The sequence below is a fragment of the Aphis gossypii genome, chromosome 1 (assembly GCF_020184175.1).
Source record: "Aphis gossypii isolate Hap1 chromosome 1, ASM2018417v2, whole genome shotgun sequence".
In the NCBI taxonomy this organism is placed as follows: Eukaryota; Metazoa; Arthropoda; class Insecta; order Hemiptera; family Aphididae; genus Aphis; species Aphis gossypii.
The window spans coordinates 50,584,284-50,605,879 of record NC_065530.1 but is presented as its reverse complement, the minus strand read 5'-3'; the positions used below and the strand labels follow the sequence as shown (position 1 = coordinate 50,605,879).

The window sequence follows — 21,596 nt, the reverse complement described above, 5'->3', positions numbered from 1 at the left end:
ATAACACACATTCCTTTTAAAAGCCGTTCCATGTATAGCGTACATGTCATGAGGTCTAAAAAATATTTGCCAATAATATTCGTTACACTAAGCTACTATAGGAAAGAGTTCTGGATTAATAATGATATTTCGGATAAATACGTTACCAGCCGGTCACTTTCGTGGGTTAAAAGAAAAACCGTAAAATAAATACATTTTGCACTATAATAGTGAACGCAAATGTGCACTATATACATAATAGTCTGTGCGTATTATTGTATGCTGTATAACAATTTCCAGCGATGGTTTACATTATTATTCTAGACTATACAATCTATATTATATCCTTATTATTTAAATCGCAATCCATTTTAGTTGTTACTTATTTGTTTTTGGCGGTTCAGGTTTCAGAACAAAATGAGGTAATTGAATAATAATTAATACTGTTTTGTGTTTGAAAAACGAACCAATTTCAATTAATTTAATGCTTTTATTATAACGTATTAATATATTATATTTTTAGTTACTCCTCACAATCGAATAAAATCTATTTTTAATATTGCATATACGTAATGACTATAATATATTGCCTAGGATTTTGAAGAGTTCAAAACCGAATCTTAAATTTTGCAGCTTACAGTATAAATAGGTATAGCCTACCCGCCGCATAACTCTATGCTTATTAATGAACTATTTAAACTCAAATCAATATCCGAACGTCATAAGATACCTAGCCAGAGTTTTTTGAGAATTAACTGATTGACAAGTCGACTATTTATTAAACGTTTTAGCGTCTGACTTCCTATTCATTTAAGACTTCAAGATTTTTTTACCTTCCTATTTAGACGAACTAATTTTGGAAAAAATTTCTTCTATAGTCAGAATTATGGCAATACCTAACAACAGTTCATAATTTTTATATTTAGGACTATTTCGAAAACATAATTTTTAACGTTATAATACTATCATGGCATAATATCTTTATGTTTATAAACAATAATATATAATATTAAGTATAAATGCATATTACTGTATACTAAAACGCTAATCAAAGTTAATTGCTAATCAATTAATTAAAAAATTATATTAATTTTATTATTTAATATTTATATTTTATACTTCACTATTTCTATACATCAGATTATGGCATTTTAGTGAGTACAGTTCTTGGCATTTTCCCATTATTTTTTAAAAAATATTGGAAAAGTATAACAGTAGAAAAATGTTGATATCATGATTAATTACAATGGTTTTTTGCTATTAAAATCGTTATTATATTTAATTAAATCACGACGCAATTTTTTTTAGTTTAAACAAAACATGATAATATACAATAAAAAGTTATAAACTAAATTAAAATTATTATTTATTTTTAAAGACTTTACTAAATAATATGAAACTTAAAAAGAAAATAATTAAGTAACCGGTTTGCTGGTGTTGTATGTATATTTAGTGTTGATTGTACTTCATTATTATGTAAATCACTGTAAAATATAATATGAATTCAATGATAAATCATCGCATACTAAAAACGATTAAATAAATTTGTCAGCTTATATTACTATTTTGATGTATTTTTATTGCTATTAAAGTAATTTATTTTACTAATAGTAAAAACAATAGAATAGAAATGTTTGAATTAATTTTCAACAAAAACATAACATTTTAAAATGTCATGATGTATGTAAAATATAATAATTTATATATGTCAAAAATTTCAAATATCTAGGTACGTTGTATTTTTGAAATACAAAAAAAAATGAAATCAAAGCATTATTTTACAGAGCGATTATCTAATTTTGTTATAATATAGTAACATAACAATATTTGAAACACTTTATCATAAGCAGAAAATGCTAATATAAGCAAATGGTAAAAATTACGTACTTATGGTTATTCGTTTTTTTAAGTTACACCAAAAAAACAAAATTCATTTTATCATTTTTATCAGATTCTGATTTTGTGTAAAAATTACTTTTTCTATAATTTTTTCCCTTCGGTTTTTTGAAAAGTTCTAAACATTTTTACTTTTAAACCTTTAAAGTACTAGATAAAATTGTTTACTAGAAACTACCCATACAAAATAAAAATGAAAAATAAAAATAGAAAATATAATGATTTTTACTGTCCTAAATTATTATTTATTATAATTATTATTATGATAAAAAAAGCATACATTATGGTAAAATCAACATCTTCGTGGTAAATATGAATGAGAAATGAATTATTAAATACTAAAATACATTTCGTAGAAGTAAGATTATATTACTTTCGAGAACTGCTTTGACATGTATCTCAGTAGTGCTATTAATTTTAATTTTAGAATCTATAGTAGGTATAGTATACTATATCAGTATGGAGTAAAATTGTTATATTTATTCAATAATTTTGTAAAGTATAATATAGGTTAATATCAATATATAATTATGAATTATAGTCTCCTAACAAAAGAAAAATGTGCTATTGCTTTTTAAATAAAGTGTTTTACTATAAATGAAATTTTTTAGTTGTTATTGATAATACAAGAATTTTATATGAATAGGGTTTAATTCGTAACACTTTATCATTAATGTCTTTTAATTTTAAAGCATTGACAAATATTCACATACAAGTCAATGATTTTAAGCTACATTCTTATGTTCAATGGATTATTAAACCTACCTATCAGATGCTCATAAGTCCGCTAAATTATTACATTGTGAAAATAATTTTTAAAAGCTTAAACATATAAAATGTATAATAACAACTAATTCTTGTCACATATTGTATTGATATGGTATAAATTAATATCTCGTAGAACAGGCAGTTACTACGTCTACCATTGAATAAATAAACTTGTTAAACGTTAATAAATTGTAATTTATAGATAGCATAACTATTTTGGAATAATAATAATATTATCAATAATCTATCAAATAAACAAAAAAAAAAATATTGACCAATAATTTTTTATGATTTAAGTAAGTAAATAAATTGAAATAGAAACGTTGTAGGCAATACTTCAATACGCAGTTGACATTTGAAAATATACATTAATCATTAAAATTTAATTATGGTTTTCTTAATTAGAGATACATTTCAGTTGTCCACAATGATTTGTGACACAGCCGTTCTATCGTGCCGTTTAGTAGTTATAATATGATCATTCCTAACCCCTTTGAAGGACATTTTACTTCGTTAAGGTTTTCCGGTTAAAACATTTTTTAACCACATCCGTTATGCCAACTTCAAAAATTTTGATGAAATAAATGTATGATTAAAATGTATACATATATATCATAACAAACACTCTTTATATTGCTCTATGTAAAATTATGCAATAAAAAAATTGTATTCATATAAGTACAACTAATATATAATATTAAATTGTAAGTATTATACCCATATTAGTTATAAGTGTTATTTTTGTTTTCTCCTAAAGTTGTCTGTACCAAGGTTGTTATCATTGAGCTTGTTCTTCTGCTATACTGTTTAGTCATCTTTAATAAAGATTTATATTAGGGGTTTCCGGCTAAAGATCAAAATACATAAATAAACAATTCTACTAAGATTGAATTTGCGAAAATCCATTTACCTCTGACGAATTATCAACTTAAATATCTTATGCAGTAAAAAATAAATCTATTTGATTTTTTAGTTGAATGCTAAAAGTTTTAGGTTAGAGAAAACTGGAAATTTTGAACAAAGCAAGTCTTATTCAAAAATCAGTAATCGTAGGTAGACACATTTGACGAAATTTGTCAAATTATTTTGGTATTAAAAATGCATAAAATGTTCAATATGAATACCTTTTTAAAGCCTTAAAATATAATGCATGGTCTCATATAAGTCAACCATAATATAATGCTTTAAATAAAAATAAACTGAATTTCCATATATATTTTTTATAAGCGTTTAAAGTTTAAATTTTGAGGAAATTGGATATTCATGCGTAATAAATAACGATTTCCCGCATGAAACAATTTCAATTTTTTTTATTGCAATTCAAAAAAGTATAATCGTAGGAACTTGAAACATTCCATTGTTACTTAAGTCTTAAATTATCATTTTCGACACTCAATAAAATTAGAATTATCTATAAATATTTAGAGTTCAGACTAAATTTATGCAGTAATAAATAAGCAATTGAAATTTTTTTGTTAAAAATGTTATTAAGGCTTGGTCACAAAAATGATAGATTATATAAGTTATTTTTATTACCATAATATATAAGATATACAGACTTTATTTGTTATAAAAGTTTCAATTTTCAAGCTTAAATTTTAACAAAGTTCACGAAAATTTGCAAATTATTTTGGAGTTGATAAAATATTCGGTCTTAATTGATAAAGATTGAATATTTAATACAAAAATCTTCATAGAAAATTTAAACTGAAATCAAAAATAATCTATAAATATTATTCTAACACATTTTTTCAAACATTTGTAGTCAAATTTTAACAAAATTTGTTAAATTAACAAAGTATATTAACGATTTCAGTTATTATGATGTAATTAAAAAATATTATTAGTGAGAACATAAAACAATACATTTACTCAAGTTTAAACAATGACATTTTCATAATATTTAAATTAATTTTATACTACTGTACAATAATATTATAAAACAAAACAGTTCAAACTGTTCTACGATAAGTCGGTATTGATTTTAAAGCTATTAAAAATAGTTAATAGCATAATATATGATATATGAAATATATTATACAATTATTATAATAATACAAAATGATTTTATTGTTTTAAGTTATGTTTGAAAAACTATTTTCCCTGCAACATACTGTGACTTGAACGAAAATGCTTAAACAAATAAAATAGTATAGGTATATATAATATATATACGTATAACAATACATAACTACTTTATTGTTAAAAATTATAATAACAAGACTAACAAGAATTTTTAAAATTCAATGTGATAATCAGTTAACTGTAAGTAGAATTTGTTTTATTTTAAATGAATATACGAGTATACATAATATTCTTAAGTATATTATATTTCAATTACAATAACAAGAAAACATAATATTATATTATCTGTACTAGCGATAGCTAAAATTCATTGGAATGATAAATTTACGATTTCAAAAATAAAATTCTATTTTACTGTTCACTCTGGTACGGAAATCAAATTACTACTAATAAAGTAATTAACTTCGTTTTAGTAATCAAAATTAATTTCCATTTTAAAGATACGCGGCGAACCTATTAAATATACAATATTTTACACTGTATATACTACATACTGATCCTAAAAACGGATATAACTATTTAAGCATTGCACGGCGTGTAGTTATTTATTCGAAATTTGGATTATATTGTTAGTTTTTGTAACGTTGTAATATTATTACACGGTTCCGATCGTTGATAAAGTTTTAAATGTCCACAAACGACCGTACAATACATCACGACGACGTGAATAATTTACGGCGTCGATTCGCAATGGTCATTGCGCGGTTTCGATCGCGGTGACGATACACGGCACGATGTACCTATATACGTCTGATAAATCTCCCGTCATACTCGTATATTGTTATAACAGTCGAGACGATCGTCAAAAACGACGTTTGCGAATCAATCGTAGTCGTGTGACGCCTTTTTATTAGCGTACCATAATACGTCGCTCGAAACATATTATATTATTTACGAGACGGTATACCTATCGCGTTGTTATTGTTTGTTATACGGCAAATCAAACTCGCGGTCGGAATAAATCGGCGGAAACCGTTTTACATCACTCGTCCGGAAAAACTCGCGATTTCACGATTTGTGGCGCACACCGGCGGCGGCGGCGGCGATGGCGTCGCGTAAAAAAACGCTTACACACGTGCGCACCGCCATATAATACGTCATTATAATATATATTTATTGCTCGCGTGCGTGTGCTGTGTACCTACTACGGAGATGTATAAATGAGCAATGGATCGGACCGAAAACGATCGGTGGCGAGAGGTGGTGGTTGGCGGTGGCGGTTCCCAGGTGGTACCTACGGTTGTCAACGCGGCTGAAAATGATATATCACGCGGACGGTGACAAGCAATCAATTCAAAGTTATAGAATCCCGTCGCCCTCCACACGCCACCGCGCCGAGCAGCAGTCTTTTTCGCCGCCCGCCACCCCCCCTGGAACGCCGTCATCTTCGCGCACACCCGGCCCCCTCTCGCCCGAATCCTATCACACGGTTCCCCCGACGAGGACCACGGCGGGTGGCGGCCGAAAGCGAATTATGAATTAATAGGCGCACGGGGGATTTACAAGTTTAAACGGAACTTTTATATATATTACGTCATATATATAATATTATACGTTACGCCGCGCCGAAAACAATATATATCAACGCCAATTAAGGGGGGGGGGACACTCGGCGGGGCGGTGAGTTATTTATGGGACAACGTGACCGACGGTCTTTATTTTCGGTCACGAACGGGGCCCACATAATTATACCCGGAGACCGGTGACGGTGACGTACATTTGTTCCGGTTTTTCGTCCCCAGACTACAACAACAATGCGACGACGATAACAATAATATCATCATCGGCATAGATGATAATAATATTATTATTATTTTACCTATTACACGTTTTTTACGTCCTCAAAACGACCGACCGTCCGCGTTTCGCGTAAGCTCGAGTACATCGCTCGCACGAGCTATAATATTGTTATATGCGCGTACAAGCTACAAGTGATGACACGTGTTTTTGATTTTACTATAATAATTATAATGGTTGGTGTACTACCGATGGGTAAATATTTTACTAATGAAGGATTTTTTAAGCTTTTTCGTATTACCTATTATTATTTACGAGGTTCTCGTGTTCCGCGAATTGAAAAATAAACCAACGAGAATGTATAACAATGTTATGATATTATAAATAAAACGTATTATAGTGTACGTTAAAATTGTCACAGATCGTCGTATACGTCAAGTTAATAATATTATGTGAAAATGTGCGGTGCAGGTATTTACACGATTCATACCAATATATACCTATCGCGTGATAATTGTAGAACGAAAATTATAAACAAAAATTGGCTAAACTAAAATATAATTTATACTGTTTAAGACTTGAACAGTTAGATTTTCTTTTTTTATCGTTTTAGTGGCGTTAAAGTTTCAAGGGTTGTTTTTGTAACGATAATAAAATAAAATGTGTACTTAACCGTGGTTTCTTATACACCTTTAAGCTACGCGTTTTAATCATGTTAATTAATTAAGTTTACTAGAGCCATATCTATTATAATACTCGTTTGCACTGCTCACTGTGTTTGGAGGTCAAATTAATGATATTAAAACTATAATCGGATTCCCAATCATAAATCACATACCCATTATACCAATGAGTATTATTATGATTTTGCGGTCAACTAAATAATCGAGGTGACATGTCTACATATCAACATAATGCCCGTTGTGTTTACAGTACGAATGACAAATTTAATCGAGACATCATCAATTGAACCACAATTCAAAACAGGTAATGAACGAACAGACGTAATATATATATAGCTACATCCGTAGTACATAACACGTATTTTAAAATATTTTAACCTGATCGAATTCAAGTAACAGTGTATAATATATTATATTTTATATATTTTTATGTATCATTAATATATGTATAATCATTTATCATATATTATTTATTTTAAATTAAAAAGGATTTTATAAAATATCATTAATATTCAAGAAAAATCAATTAAAATTAAAATGATGTCAAATAACTAAAGACAAATAATCGTAATCAAATACCAATAAATTTGTATAATGATATTTTCATCCTTATTAATAGACCTTTAAATCAACCAAAGTCAATAATTATCCAATTACAATTATAGGACCATGATGTTTCTAAATTAGAAAATTATTTTCATCAAAACACAATTTCTCTCATACACCCCTTCTCTGCGTGCCCATGTATCAATTAAGATTTGAGTGCTTATTTAACTACAGGGTCACCAATTTAAAAAATAAATAAAAAATATTTTCTTAATATATTTATTATTATATAGACCAGTCACGTAACAAACACATGCTATAAAAAGTCGTACAAAATGTATGACTATATGGTAGTATACAAAACTATTGGTACTAAATTCATAATATAATATTGGTACATAGCAGTATTAAGAATTAGAATTTAAATTTTTATATTTAGCGTAACAATCATATTTTATTATAATAAACCACCATTAAGAACTATATAATTTTGTTTCCAAATATTTAAAATATAAATACAAGGGAAATATCAATTACTTACCGACAACATTTAGAAATCCGATTTGGGTTTTAGCAGTGATCGTATTTATTTGACACATATAACGACCTCGATCTTCTTGCTGCACATTATTAATATGCAAAAACCATGTACGGTGCTTATCGTGGGATACAGTTATTCTTGGGTTTCTAGTAATCACGTGGCTATTCACGGTCAATATGGCAGACTGTTCAAAGTGCATCCAAGCTACCTGTGAACCAAAATATTTAAATAAACAATAGTAATAAAGTTATGGAAATATTTTATGACTTTTTTAAAATTGTTGTGTTATGTAATATCTTCTTCCAAAGCCATCGATAATAAAAAATTATTAATATTATTAGTATCATTGAGTTTATAAACAACTATTTAAAAAAAATAATGATTTAGCACCTTTTATTTTTAGAAAAATGTAACATTGACAGAATGATACTAATCGAAATTTGATTTTGAAAAGTGGACTTTTAGTGCTAGTAATTGGTGTTGTTTTTTTTTTCTGACAAGAACGTTTCGGCGACACTTTTAATACAAAAAAAGTTATTTCTTATTTTTGGGAAATATATCATTTAATTTATAAGGTTATGACATTTTTCTGATAAATAATTGTCCATCAAAAACTGTTATCAAAAGTTTAAAGGTGTCGTTCAAAGAAAAAAAAAATAATAATTTCGTATCATTAAGACATAACATTATCTATCTATTATATGACGAAGCACGATTATTTTGTGCCAATCATCTTTTGTGGTTTGATAAACAGATAAAGTATGATATTATACTGTATTACTTGAAGTAATAAAATTACATCAAGAATAATCTATAAACTTATATCTATATTTTTATATCATCGTCGATGTAAAATAAATTATTTTACTGTTGAAATTTTAATATAATATAATTGTACATATTATATAATTTATATAAAAGTTATATAGTTCTATTAAATTATATGTTTTGCATAAATTATTATTAATAAAGAAATTAAATATAGGTACACATTAAATTTCGTGAAATTTAACATCAAATATTATTATTCTATGAACAATTACCTATGAAAACAAAATATAAGTATTAAAATCAAACTTTGAAAAAAGTAAATAGGTCCGAAGACTCTAGCCATATACAATATACATAATATATAAAAAAAGAGTGATTAAATTTAACCCATTTTTTTCCATTTTTCGTGATTCTGATAAAAATATTTTCATGATAACATTTTTAAAAAGGTTAATGCTAAACTGAGATTGGACAATACGTGTGTTTCGATATTAATAGAATTTTTTAAAAACTACTTTCATCACTTTAACTCGTCTACAAACTTTTTTTTTTAAGTGGGAAAAATTCACAGTTGCATTGAAAAAAATGACTAACGAATAATAACATTAATATAACATTCAATATGGTGATTTAATAAATGAAAATCATCATAATAGAAATAGATACGGTATGATTAAATTCTTCTTAAATATATAAAGAAATTATGAAAATTTATAAAAATTAAAAATAATTTATATTTTCATTTTTAAAAACATCAACGCGTATGTTTTTATTTCTATTTTACCAACGTATAATGTCGATTCTTACTTTGTATTAATAAAATTAACAATTACAATTATTATATAATACTATAAAAACTAATGTGGTTTTATTTTAACTTTATAACTAAATAAAATAATATATTAAAAAAAAAATATATATATATATATATATATACAAGAATAGTAAGCCAGTAACTTTTTTGATTGTGAAGTTAATGTTTAGGTAATAAATAATCATATTATACAAAAAAATTATCTGAAAGTTTCTTGTACTACTTTAATACAGTTAAATATTTTGACAAAAAGTATTCTTTAATAATTTTTTATTTTACATTAATAAATGATATTATTAAAAGACTAATCTGTTTAATATTGATTTTAGAATTATTACTATTTTTTTATACACATTATGACTATTTTTTTTTTTTTTTTTTGACCAAGTATTCATAATAGCAATATCATATTATTGTTTTATAAGGAATACGATAATATTTAAATAAATATGGTTTAAATATATGACTTGAGATTTGCGAAAGATCTTTTTTACCGACACATATGTATTATTTATTGAGGCAACCCTAAAGGAGATGTTCAAGAAACAAATTAACGACACATATTGACAAAAATAAATCAATCTAAATGGAAATAATATTATAAAAAACCTAAGCATAATACAAAAAGTGATTTGAAAATATTTTATTTTTTGACAAATATAAACCATGATTGTACTAGTACAGTGTACACATGATGTCAAATTTAGTATTTTTCCATTGTATTCCTGATACTTTTTTTTATTTTAAGTCCCTATAGTATTTTAATAAATCATTGCAAACCGGAAGTAAAAGACTCAGTAAGTTGATTTAACTTTTAGAATTCTGAAATAATAAAGATAAAAACATTTGGTTTGCAGTATTATTATTTTATCATTATTATAATTATTATTGCTATAAATTATTATTATTATGACTCTTATCATTATTGCAATGGAGTAAAAGGAGTAGTACTTAAGATAAAAATAAGTGAAAGAGGGTAGAAATTGGTTGGTTAAACTAATGTACAACGCCCACGGCCCTGCAGCTACCGAAAATAATAATCAAAAACGAGGGGTAACACCGGCCAAATTGGCCAATTACTCTCAGGTGGTGCCCTTCTCTACCTTAATACCGCAACTTTTGCATAACCTTTATGATATTGAATCGGTTAGTTGTCCTACGCTAGTCAAAAACTTAAGCATTCCAAACATAAGAAAAGTATAGTTAAATAAGTTAGATAAATAAAGTATGTTACTTGTCAACAATACTTCAGTTAACCGTCAGAATATTACACAAATATTTTTATAAAATTTAAATATAAAACATAGACTCCAGAGAGATACTTTGAACTGGATATAAATAACCTTATACCATACTAACATTTAACAACTTACATATTTCATCTATGTACATTCTCGGACCTATTAATTCAAAGATATTTACTGTGTATAATTTCTAAAAATTATATCAATAAATAAACATTAGATAATTGATTTTGATTAAAAAAGTGAAGCGATTTAATTTAACAGAAAATATATCGATACATTTTTACCAATATAAAATCTATCATAAATAAAACCAGTAAATAAAAAGTTATTAAGTAATAAGTATGCAACAAACATTGGTATAGATTATTATATCAATTATTAGGTAAGTAATAGTTTAAAAAACAAATGTTAAATACATACATTTCCGAAATATACTCAATTGGTTAAGTATTTAGTATCGTAAATATATTCGTAAATTGTATACATCGTAAAATTTGGGTTCAACAATCGTTTTGATGTTCAGTACGCTTTTGAATACAAACTTAAACCTAAATAGACTAACCCGCGTTTTATAACGAACACAAATCACATAAGGTGGGTTTTATCAATGTACAAGAAAATGAAAATAATTTCAAATCAAAATTGATGGCCACAGTATGAGTTCGCTTAGTTATTTGAGTCGTGTGGTAAAGAGATTACCTATAAAAAAAAAGGGTGTATTCGTAAACTTTAAATTCGACACACGTGCGTTATGCTAGACGAGAATTATACAGCTGTGCAAAACAGAATGAATATCTCTGGCATTTTTGAACGGATTTTTTCACCCTTATACAGCTCCAATTGCCTTTTTTCTGGCACACGCCTCAAATGTTCACCATGTCTGTGCATAATACCGACTTTGGTTTTTCAAATGCAAACATCCGTAACGTGACACTCGAGAAAAATGTTCATACATACATAAATATGAGTGTGTTTATTTTTGGGATCAAAGGCCTCAAGAAGGTTAAATGTTGAAGTATAATATAACGTAGGACAAAGTTCTGAAGTACTACAAATTTCAAAAAACCAAAAAGTATTAAAAAAATAGTACACTACAATACTTGAAAATAGTGGTTTAAAATATTATTGTAAAATGTATTTTTTATAAATTTAATGTAAAGCACCTGTATTTATTTCTATTTATTCAGAATCGAAACTAAAATCAAATAAAAATAAAAAAATAAAACTAATTTATGGTTATTTCGTTTATAAATGTTAAAAAATAAATATTTATAAATATATTTTATATTTACAATAAGATACACAGTTAATAACCATACAAATATACAACGCAATCAGAAACCATTTTTACAAATATGATTTATTGTTAATACCTTTTATCGTGTAAACCTTTAGCAAATACAGATAAGTTTATTGTAAGTCATATAAAGTAGGTACGTCGTATTGTTTTTTCACATGCAAATACGTAATTTTATTATATTTTTTATCAATAGTGACCTAAACAAATATACCTGGTGGATTAACACTAATCAAATAAAAATAATAATTTATACTTATAAATACAATAATGTAACATTATTAAGGTAAAACTAAATGATAAATCAAAGTATTAAATGTAATAGAAATTAGAAATTAAGTACATTTATTTATGAATGAAAATGTAAACGTATAATATGTTCTCAGTAAATTTTCCTTTCATTTATAAATTATATAGATTGTATTTCGACATAATAAACAGTATATACATTTGTTTATGTAGATATTGAATTTCAAAACATCGTAGTTTCATATGTTATACTACATTAATGTTCGTTCAAAAAAAAATTAAAAGTATATGTGAAGGTATCGATATATTATTTCAATCATACGAGTATATTACTGCATTTATGTCTTATTAAAATAAACTTAGAATTTCTCAGTAACACTAGCCACCAAAATAAAATGAATTTACGTAAAACGTACAACAATAAGAAATGAAAATATTTTTATTTTTTTTTCATCTCTATAACAGTCTACAATGCTAATAAATAAGGGCTCTCTGGTTCAAGATGGGCGTCGAGAGAAAATACAAAAACTAATTAAACTTAATGTTAAAACAAACATTTAAACTTAGCATAATACTAACAACTGGGAAAGCCACGGAAGAACCAACGACTAATGTAATTTATTTTATTCATTGTGCGATAAGAAATCTAAACATAGTTAGCCGATCATGTGGAATATACAGATCTAGGTAACAAACATCTACAAAACTAGTGATTTAATTGTACATACAAATTGCTACTGTTTATAATATACAAATATGTTGTTTTTTGTTTTTAAAAAAGTTAGGTCGAAAAAGCAATAAATATTATAAAAGTAAAAAATTTTAAATTATGTATTACTTTATTATCTCATTTTTTTTTCAAATAAACGGAATTAAGATTTGATAAAATATATATTTATTAGAGTCTACTTAAAATAATTACGTTTTTTACTTAAATGAAATAAAAAATAAATAATATTTAGTATTATAGAGACGAAGAATGGTCAGAACCCGTATTTCATTTTTGTGACAAAATGTATTTTCTCATGGTAAATTTGATTGAAATAATATTACTTTCCATCCGAAAAATAACATAGGTATACTCATAGTTGATTCGGCAAATCCAGATAATGTGACAGTGTGTGAAGAGAGTGTTTTTTCTTCGCTGGGTTCAATCAAAATAATGGATCCCGGTTTTGGTGAACGGGAAAAAAATCATATTTATATAATATATATATATATACATGTACCTATCTGTAATATTAAGCACGTATTCGATTTCCGATGATAAAAAAAAAGTATCAAACCTTGTATGATCCCAGATTTCTGACGGAGCATCCTAGCTTTACACTACGTCCTGCAGGTACTGTCACGTTCACTATGGGTTCCGTAAACTCTGGATCACCCACAATCACTGAAACAACAAAATATTTTACGTACTTATTACGAGTATTTTCAATATTTTATTAAAATAATAATAAACATAACATTAGGGTTTTTTCCTTAGCAAATTTGTGTAATAAATACTCAGCCACAATAAATGTATTCAAATATTCAATAAATTTCTGGTGAAATCTAACGATATAGTAATAATTTTTGTTTAACTTCTAAACAAATATTGCATAGAAATGTGGAATGCAGTCGCAAACTTAATGAAATATACATCAAACTTTAACATTATAATTTTCCTATTTGAATAAACATGTTTTTACTTCATTTTAAGAAATTGCATGAACAACTAATTACAAAATAAGACAATATTTCTACCATACTATTTTTACACATTAATGGTGTATAAATAATGTATTTTAATTTAATATATTAGGTGTGCTCAATTAGTTTTATCTTTTTTCAATTTTATTTTGCGTACATAAATCTCTAACATAAATAAATAATAATGCAAGTTGTAGAAAAAATAATTAAAATTTAAAGAAAGTTCCAAGCCACCAAAATTGACGAATTCACGAACTTATTAACAAAAATATAATTGAATAGACATTTTCTACGTATTTTATACAATAGAATTACGTGTTAGAAATATATACATCCTTATTATTTATACTTTACAATAAACAAACTTAAAGTAAATAAAGTTTTTTTTTTCAAATATAATTTTTCACTGTTTTCTGAATATCTGATGATATACCTACATAATAACAAAAGAAAAATATTCATTTTAAAATACTACACACAACAACAAAAAATAATCAAATTTCATAAAAATTGAGTTAAAAAACTGACTTCATGCTGAATAGAATAATAATTATTGTTTTAAAATTAAAAATAACGAGTAGGTACCTAAGGATATTTAAGCATGAATTTCAAGCATGCGAATACTTACTATTATTATAGTATTATTACGTAAGTTGAAATTCGACAACTTGGAAATTGTTATATCTATGTATTGAAAATTTACATAAATAATATTATCTGATTCAATTGATACAAAAAAAAGGATCTATAAAATATATATGCAGACACATAGTATTGTCCAGAACAAACAAGAGCTTAATTTTGAGAATATATGCATTTTAATTATAAAAAATAAAAGGACTAACCGTATTATAGAGTGATAGATACATAACATTTCAAACAAAATTAGTGTCTATAGGATTTTTACCGTGGGAGTCATATTGGAAATATTTTTATCATTATCTTTTATTAGAAATACTCAAAATAATTCGATGAATTAAAGTTCGATTGAATTAATAGCTTAAAGCTCAAAAATTAAAGTAATTTATTATTTATAATTATTATAAGTATATAAGAATTATAGCAACACGGAGTCCTAATATTCGTAAATATTTTAACTACCCTTTATCAACTCATTATTTTTTTGGTCAATGTTAGAATTTGTGTCTATTTTTACTTTTTTAGTGGTTCGAAGCTGACCGGAAACTCATACTTCAAGACTATTTTCTTTACCATTTATAAAAATTCAGATTGAATGATTGAGGAGACATAACATAATATACAATTTCAAAGTAGGTAATAAAAACTACCATTTTTACCTAATTAGTATTGAAGCTTTTACAAGTCACAACGTTACGTCGATTTTCACAAATTGGAATTTTTTTTTAAATAATAAAAAGTTTTCCATTAGACACGAAACGATATAAATTATAATATAAATTCGGTGCATAACATATTATTTGCATCACAGAGGAATATAATTTGACCGAAAACTGTAAATAGAATTGCATTTACGCTGTATATAATATATGCGTATTGCGTATGTAGCCACTATAATAGTTACACTATGGAAATTCGATACATTTAAGCCAATAACATAATATGGATAGATCTATTTATTATTATGTAGATATAAATTTTATTTGGACACCGCAATACAGTATACCTGGTGTCCTGGCTTTATAATTACACAAAAGTTATAAACATCCGGTTACTATAATATGCATAACGAAGTATTCATATGCAACGTTATCGATTTGATAAATGTATCGTAAGGCTGTTGAATGAATAGGAAGTGTCTATAAGTAATACGGTCGTATCGACACGGTATTTAGTCGAAAGCATCACGTATGAATATCGCGCTAATGATACGAGACTACGTGTGTAAAACGCCAATCTTATCAAAAAGCGATTAGACGATTTGGCCGTAACGGTGAGGCGGAGGGTAGGAAGCGTAGAGAAAACGAACAAAAAAAAAAAATACAAAAAAAAATACAAAACCGAACGCTTAACAGTGCGCAAACGAAAAACCTGAAGGGAACAATAAATGCTTTACATATTTTAATAAACGCGGGAGAACCATCCACCTCATAGGTGTAGAGGTGGTGGCGGCGGTTGAATGCCAGACCGGGTGATCTCGTGGGCGCATGTGTCAGTCACGCAGCAGCACATGTGCGACAGATGCATCAATCTCGCACGAACGCGAAATGAGGAAGACGCCGTACATTATACAGCAGAAAGCGAAGAGAAAAAAAAAATGCCGCGGAACAACGACATTTGTGTTGTATTATTCAACCACGTACCCGCAGCCCCCCCCCCCCATCGGTGCGTCACCCGGTGCGTTTTGCCTTGTTGATTCCTCCAGCGGTTTAATATTGCATTCATCAAATAATAATAATAAAAAAATATATATACGTAAATCGTATAAATCGTCAACATCGTCAACAGTGTATAATGTATATAATACATATATATATATATATATATGACTTTATAAAACAGCGGAAAACACACACCTTAATCGATTTACGTTCGCGGTATTATTATATAGTTTTATATTCGGGCACGAGTATTGTACGCATATTGCTGTCCTCGTAAAAAGCGATTTGTTCCAATACATGATAGTCCCGAGCGGCGTTTAAAACAATACTATTCTGTACAAGAACTGACGCTTCGACTTCGACGCTGACGAAGTTTTTCGAGAACGATGCCACAACCTAACCTAAGCTACGATTTAAATCCACATCACACGAAAACCCAACTACCGGTAAACCCACTCCTGTGGCCAGACCAAATAATCAGGTATGGGGTAAACCAAATTTTAGAAAGACACTAGAAAAAACAATATTAACGTTACAACACTGCTAAAAATAACTTCTCACACTAACAGCAGTAATTCTTCTGCCAATGAAATGTTCAATCAATAAAATGCATATCTAATAACTAATAAATCGTAACATATACCACCCACTACATATACACGTTTAATACTTATTTGGGGGCAACGATCAAGTCCAAGGGCAATGCCCCTTACCCTTTCCTCCCCATGACTACAGTTCTAAATAACGCAAGTAATAATACTAAATGATTTATTAGTCAGCAATTATTAGTATCTTCGTTTACTTTCTATAATTACAAATTCAAATGAGATGATATTAAAGGTTTGCATGGTAAATATTGAAACCAATCCAACGTAACATGTATATAAATAGATAGTACCTATAATATAAATATAAACTATACAATTTATTATATGGATTACTCAAAATAGTGCTTATAGCATATATTATGATGTACTCGTAATATATATTTTCACATTTAACACTAGTATACGCACTACAATAGAGATATAAGACATATCGCGGGTAAACTACCCTATAATATTGCGTTTACTTATAAAAGTTTTTTTGTAACGAAATCCAAATTCACATTACAAGAGCGGTGACTGTCGAGAGTTGGTGTCCCTTTAGTACACTATAAATACGCCGAATACACATATTATCCGATTTATCGATTTGCATAATAATGTATGAAGAGGTTGGGCAGTGCTTGTGTATTTGGCCGATAACCCACGCATACGTCTTGCAGACCACGAGCAGTCGTCCCGTTATACATATATATTATATATAAATATACGGAGACCAACCACTATACCCGACGGTAGCAAATAGCGTTTACGAACACGCATAATATCGTCGGTCGGGTGCATGATTTAATCGCGGTTTATCCCAAGGTTCGATTTAATATTGGCCGAGACGTTTGTCTTTTGACTTTATGTACAATATTATACACATATAATAAGACGCCCCGGAGGAGAGTTCGGGCACTCTATCCGCTCGCAATCCACCTCAAAGTTTGTCCGAGTAAACTAATATTATTATCATTGCCGGAATTCAACGTTATACTGCAGTGGTTGGGTATCGTTGGTCAGAGCGGCGGTGCGAATGGGTAGAGCTGATAGAAAGCGGGAGCGAGAGAGAATGGGTGGAAGCTGCAGTACGTGCGGGAGATTTAGCGGGCACCCAAAAAGGACTTCCGGACGCGCCGGCAATTATTAACACCGAGCACAATCCCCGGTATGATTAACCCGGTAGTTATTACGAGCAAAACCGCTGTTTAATATCTCTCGTCGTGGTGTGGAGTGGCGTATGTATTGAAAAATAACAGTCACCGGATATCCGATAATAAGTAATAACACATATCGACATGACGGCTAAAGAACATTACGTGACTGATGGATTTCGGATTTCCCTTATAGACGACCAGAAAGTATCAAGAAAGTTTTTCTAGAGGCCACAATATTTTTTTTTTTTTTTTTGGTACCTGAAAGATTACAAGAAGCCACAAGTTTAAAAAAAAGTGGGTAATTGGGTACCGCTCTGCTGTACATTATTAAGTTCCGTAAGGATCATTATTATATACTATAGGAGACTTAAATTTGAATCCAATGATAGGTATCATTGTATACGAAAAACGATCCTGAACCTTCGTTAGATTTCGTTTGATTTGTCAGCCTAGGATATCATTTCAAATGGTTGATGAAAAATGTGGTTTATGTTTTAATGGCCTGAATACACCAGAATCTTTTATAATTATTTTAATTTAAACTTATGGAAAATCTCGTATTGAATTTTCAACTCTTAGCTACTTATACAAACATTTTTATGAATTATACCTACAAAATAATTTGCAAATATTCATGGTTTAGACGAAATTTTGTCAATATTTGAACTTCAAATGCTAATAAAAAAATTGTGCCTATGTATTCTTATAATTTTTAATCACTATACGAATAACTTATGAGGAAATTTGTGTTACATTTTCAAGTATTTTGATTGGGCCAAAAAAATTTTATCAACACTTCAAAAAAAAATTCCGAAATTTCAGTGGTTAATAAATAACTCAAAAAAAATCAAAATTTTTTAAAAATTGAACTGTATATAGATAATACTAACATAAACATTTGGTGAAAATTTCAAGTATTTATAGTGATTGGTTTTTGAATTACATTAATATAAAAAAATCGATTTGGTCGATAACTGGTTTTTTGTAAAAATTTTCCTTAATTTTTTTTTTTTGGTTTTTCCTGGTGATTTTGAAAACTATTGGAAATTTAAAAAATTACCTCCCCAATGCACCAACTAGATTAACTAGAAAAGCTACTTAAGTTGAAAATCGAAGCATTATTTCGACACGTTCTCATGTACATAGACACAAAAAAAAAAATAAATAAAAAAAAAAAAAAAAAAAAAACAACATTGTAAAATCAATACATTTATCGCTTCGCTCAGAATCTAAAATAATAACTAAAAATACTCTAACATTACCTATTAGGCTTATTTCATATAGTTATAAGTTATATAAATATAAAGCTACATAGTATAGTAGTAATTAATAATACATATAAATAACAAATATAAAAAAGACGAACATATGTAACTGCTCTTTAGTACAATACATTGTAAGTTTCAAATGTGTATCGCCATTTGAAAATAATTCACTGTATGTAGATATGTGTTAAATCATTGCATATACGTAAAATTGCTCTGAATGCAGGTGGTTTGTCAGTCCATATTATTTTTTATTCATCATTATTTAATGATGTATTTATATTGTTATTAGTCATTTATTTTACTGTTAGTAAAATATGGAATAGGCTGTTTAGCTATAAAAATTGAAAATTTAAAAATTTCTTAACTACAAAATTGAAAATAGTTTGAAAATGGTCGCGATTTTGATCAAAAAATGTTATCCTTATTTTATAGGATAGAAAAATGCCAAATGTCTATATATGGCAAGAATTAAAATATTTTGAAAATTTTGCTATGTATATGAAATTTTAATACAGACATAAATTATAAAAATTTCAAGTATCTATGATAATTCATTTTTGAGTTAAACAAAAATACAAAATCGATTTAGTCAAAAACTATAGGATTGAGTGAAGATCGACATTTTTCTCTAATTTTGTTAATTATTTTTCCACGATTATTTTAAAGGATACATTTTTCAAGCATTTTTCTACTAGAAAAAGTGTCTTAAGACACAATCAAAAACATATATCATTGTACAAATAATATATTCTTCGTTTCATTCAGAATCTTAAATGAATTATGTATTATGTAACTGCTAAATATTAAGTATTTTTAACTGCACTTGAGATATGAATTCAAATTGCTTTTCATCATTTAATTGAATGTTTACTACCTATTGAACTATATCGCGTTCGTTACCAATAACACAAAATAAACATAATTTCTCTTGATTATAAATATCAAACTCTATATTAAAGCCACCAGACTCATCTACATGCATTTATTATATATACATAGTGTTCTGAATTCGGTATGTACAAACAATAAATTTCCTAGTAAAGATCAAAAGTACTTTCCACTCGCTATTCCCAGAATAATACTGTATTTATAAGTTATTCAAAAATTGGTCAAAGCCTGGTCAACTTTAAAAATGATTCTAAAATTCTAAAACTCTTCCTAAGATAGCAATAACTATTTTAACGTTCGATTCAATTCAAAACCTTCTATACTTAAGTGAATTTAAGTAAATTGCATGTATAACAAACGTCAATGATATCTTTTTATATTCAATGAGTTTTCATTAATATCAGAAAATTTGAAAAAAATTACATTTCTTCGTTTATGACCCTTTTCGTAGTTAAATATTTATATATTTAATTCAAATATACCCTACTAGCTATCCTCGTAAATTTTGTTTCCCATTAAAATGACGCATCTTATGTGATTCAAACGTTGTTCAATTCGTCATTTAATACTCGTCATATGCTGACGAAGCGGTATTCATTTTATACTTTTTTAACTGTCCTCGTGCACTTCGTTGACCATAAAATAATTCCACCTCATATATAGAACTTTTTAAAACTCATTTCATCATTAACTGACATTTTAGACATTGTAGAATCTCGACCCATTGCGTCTTATTGCCTACCCGCGTTATTACTTCGTTTTCGCTTAGCCTTTTTTTCTGAGATTTTTTTTTTAACTCAGCTCCTAAAAACCGTAACGTGATATTAAATAACCTCCTTCGAAAATTGGGCTATCAAATACAAATGATAGTTCCAAAAATTAACTCGTTCAAACACTTTTCAGTTTTATACTTTTATGATATTAGAATATACAGCACTTCGGTGTATTATATAATATGTAATAATATATATGTATTTAATACATTTATGAATATTACGAAACACCAATATGTTAATCCTGTTAAGTAAATTATACGATTAAGCATAATATCTTGTGACGTTTCGACCTTTCTAGGGGCTAGCTTACTTCTC

At 27.5% G+C, this 21,596-nt stretch overlaps 1 protein-coding gene across 2 annotated transcripts in view; it reads right to left on the bottom strand.

Moving 5' to 3' along the window:
* LOC114130025 (neurotrimin-like) overlaps positions 1–21,596 on the bottom strand; it is an 86,922-nt gene that overhangs the window by 44,285 nt on the left and 21,041 nt on the right. For both annotated transcript variants that reach the window (XM_027994908.2, XM_027994910.2), the window contains exons 2-3: positions 13,900–14,006; positions 8,236–8,443 (exon numbers count right to left, since the gene is read on the bottom strand). In XM_027994908.2, coding sequence (XP_027850709.1) covers positions 8,236–8,443; positions 13,900–14,006 — 315 coding nt within the window. The remainder of the gene's footprint in view (positions 1–8,235; positions 8,444–13,899; positions 14,007–21,596) is intronic.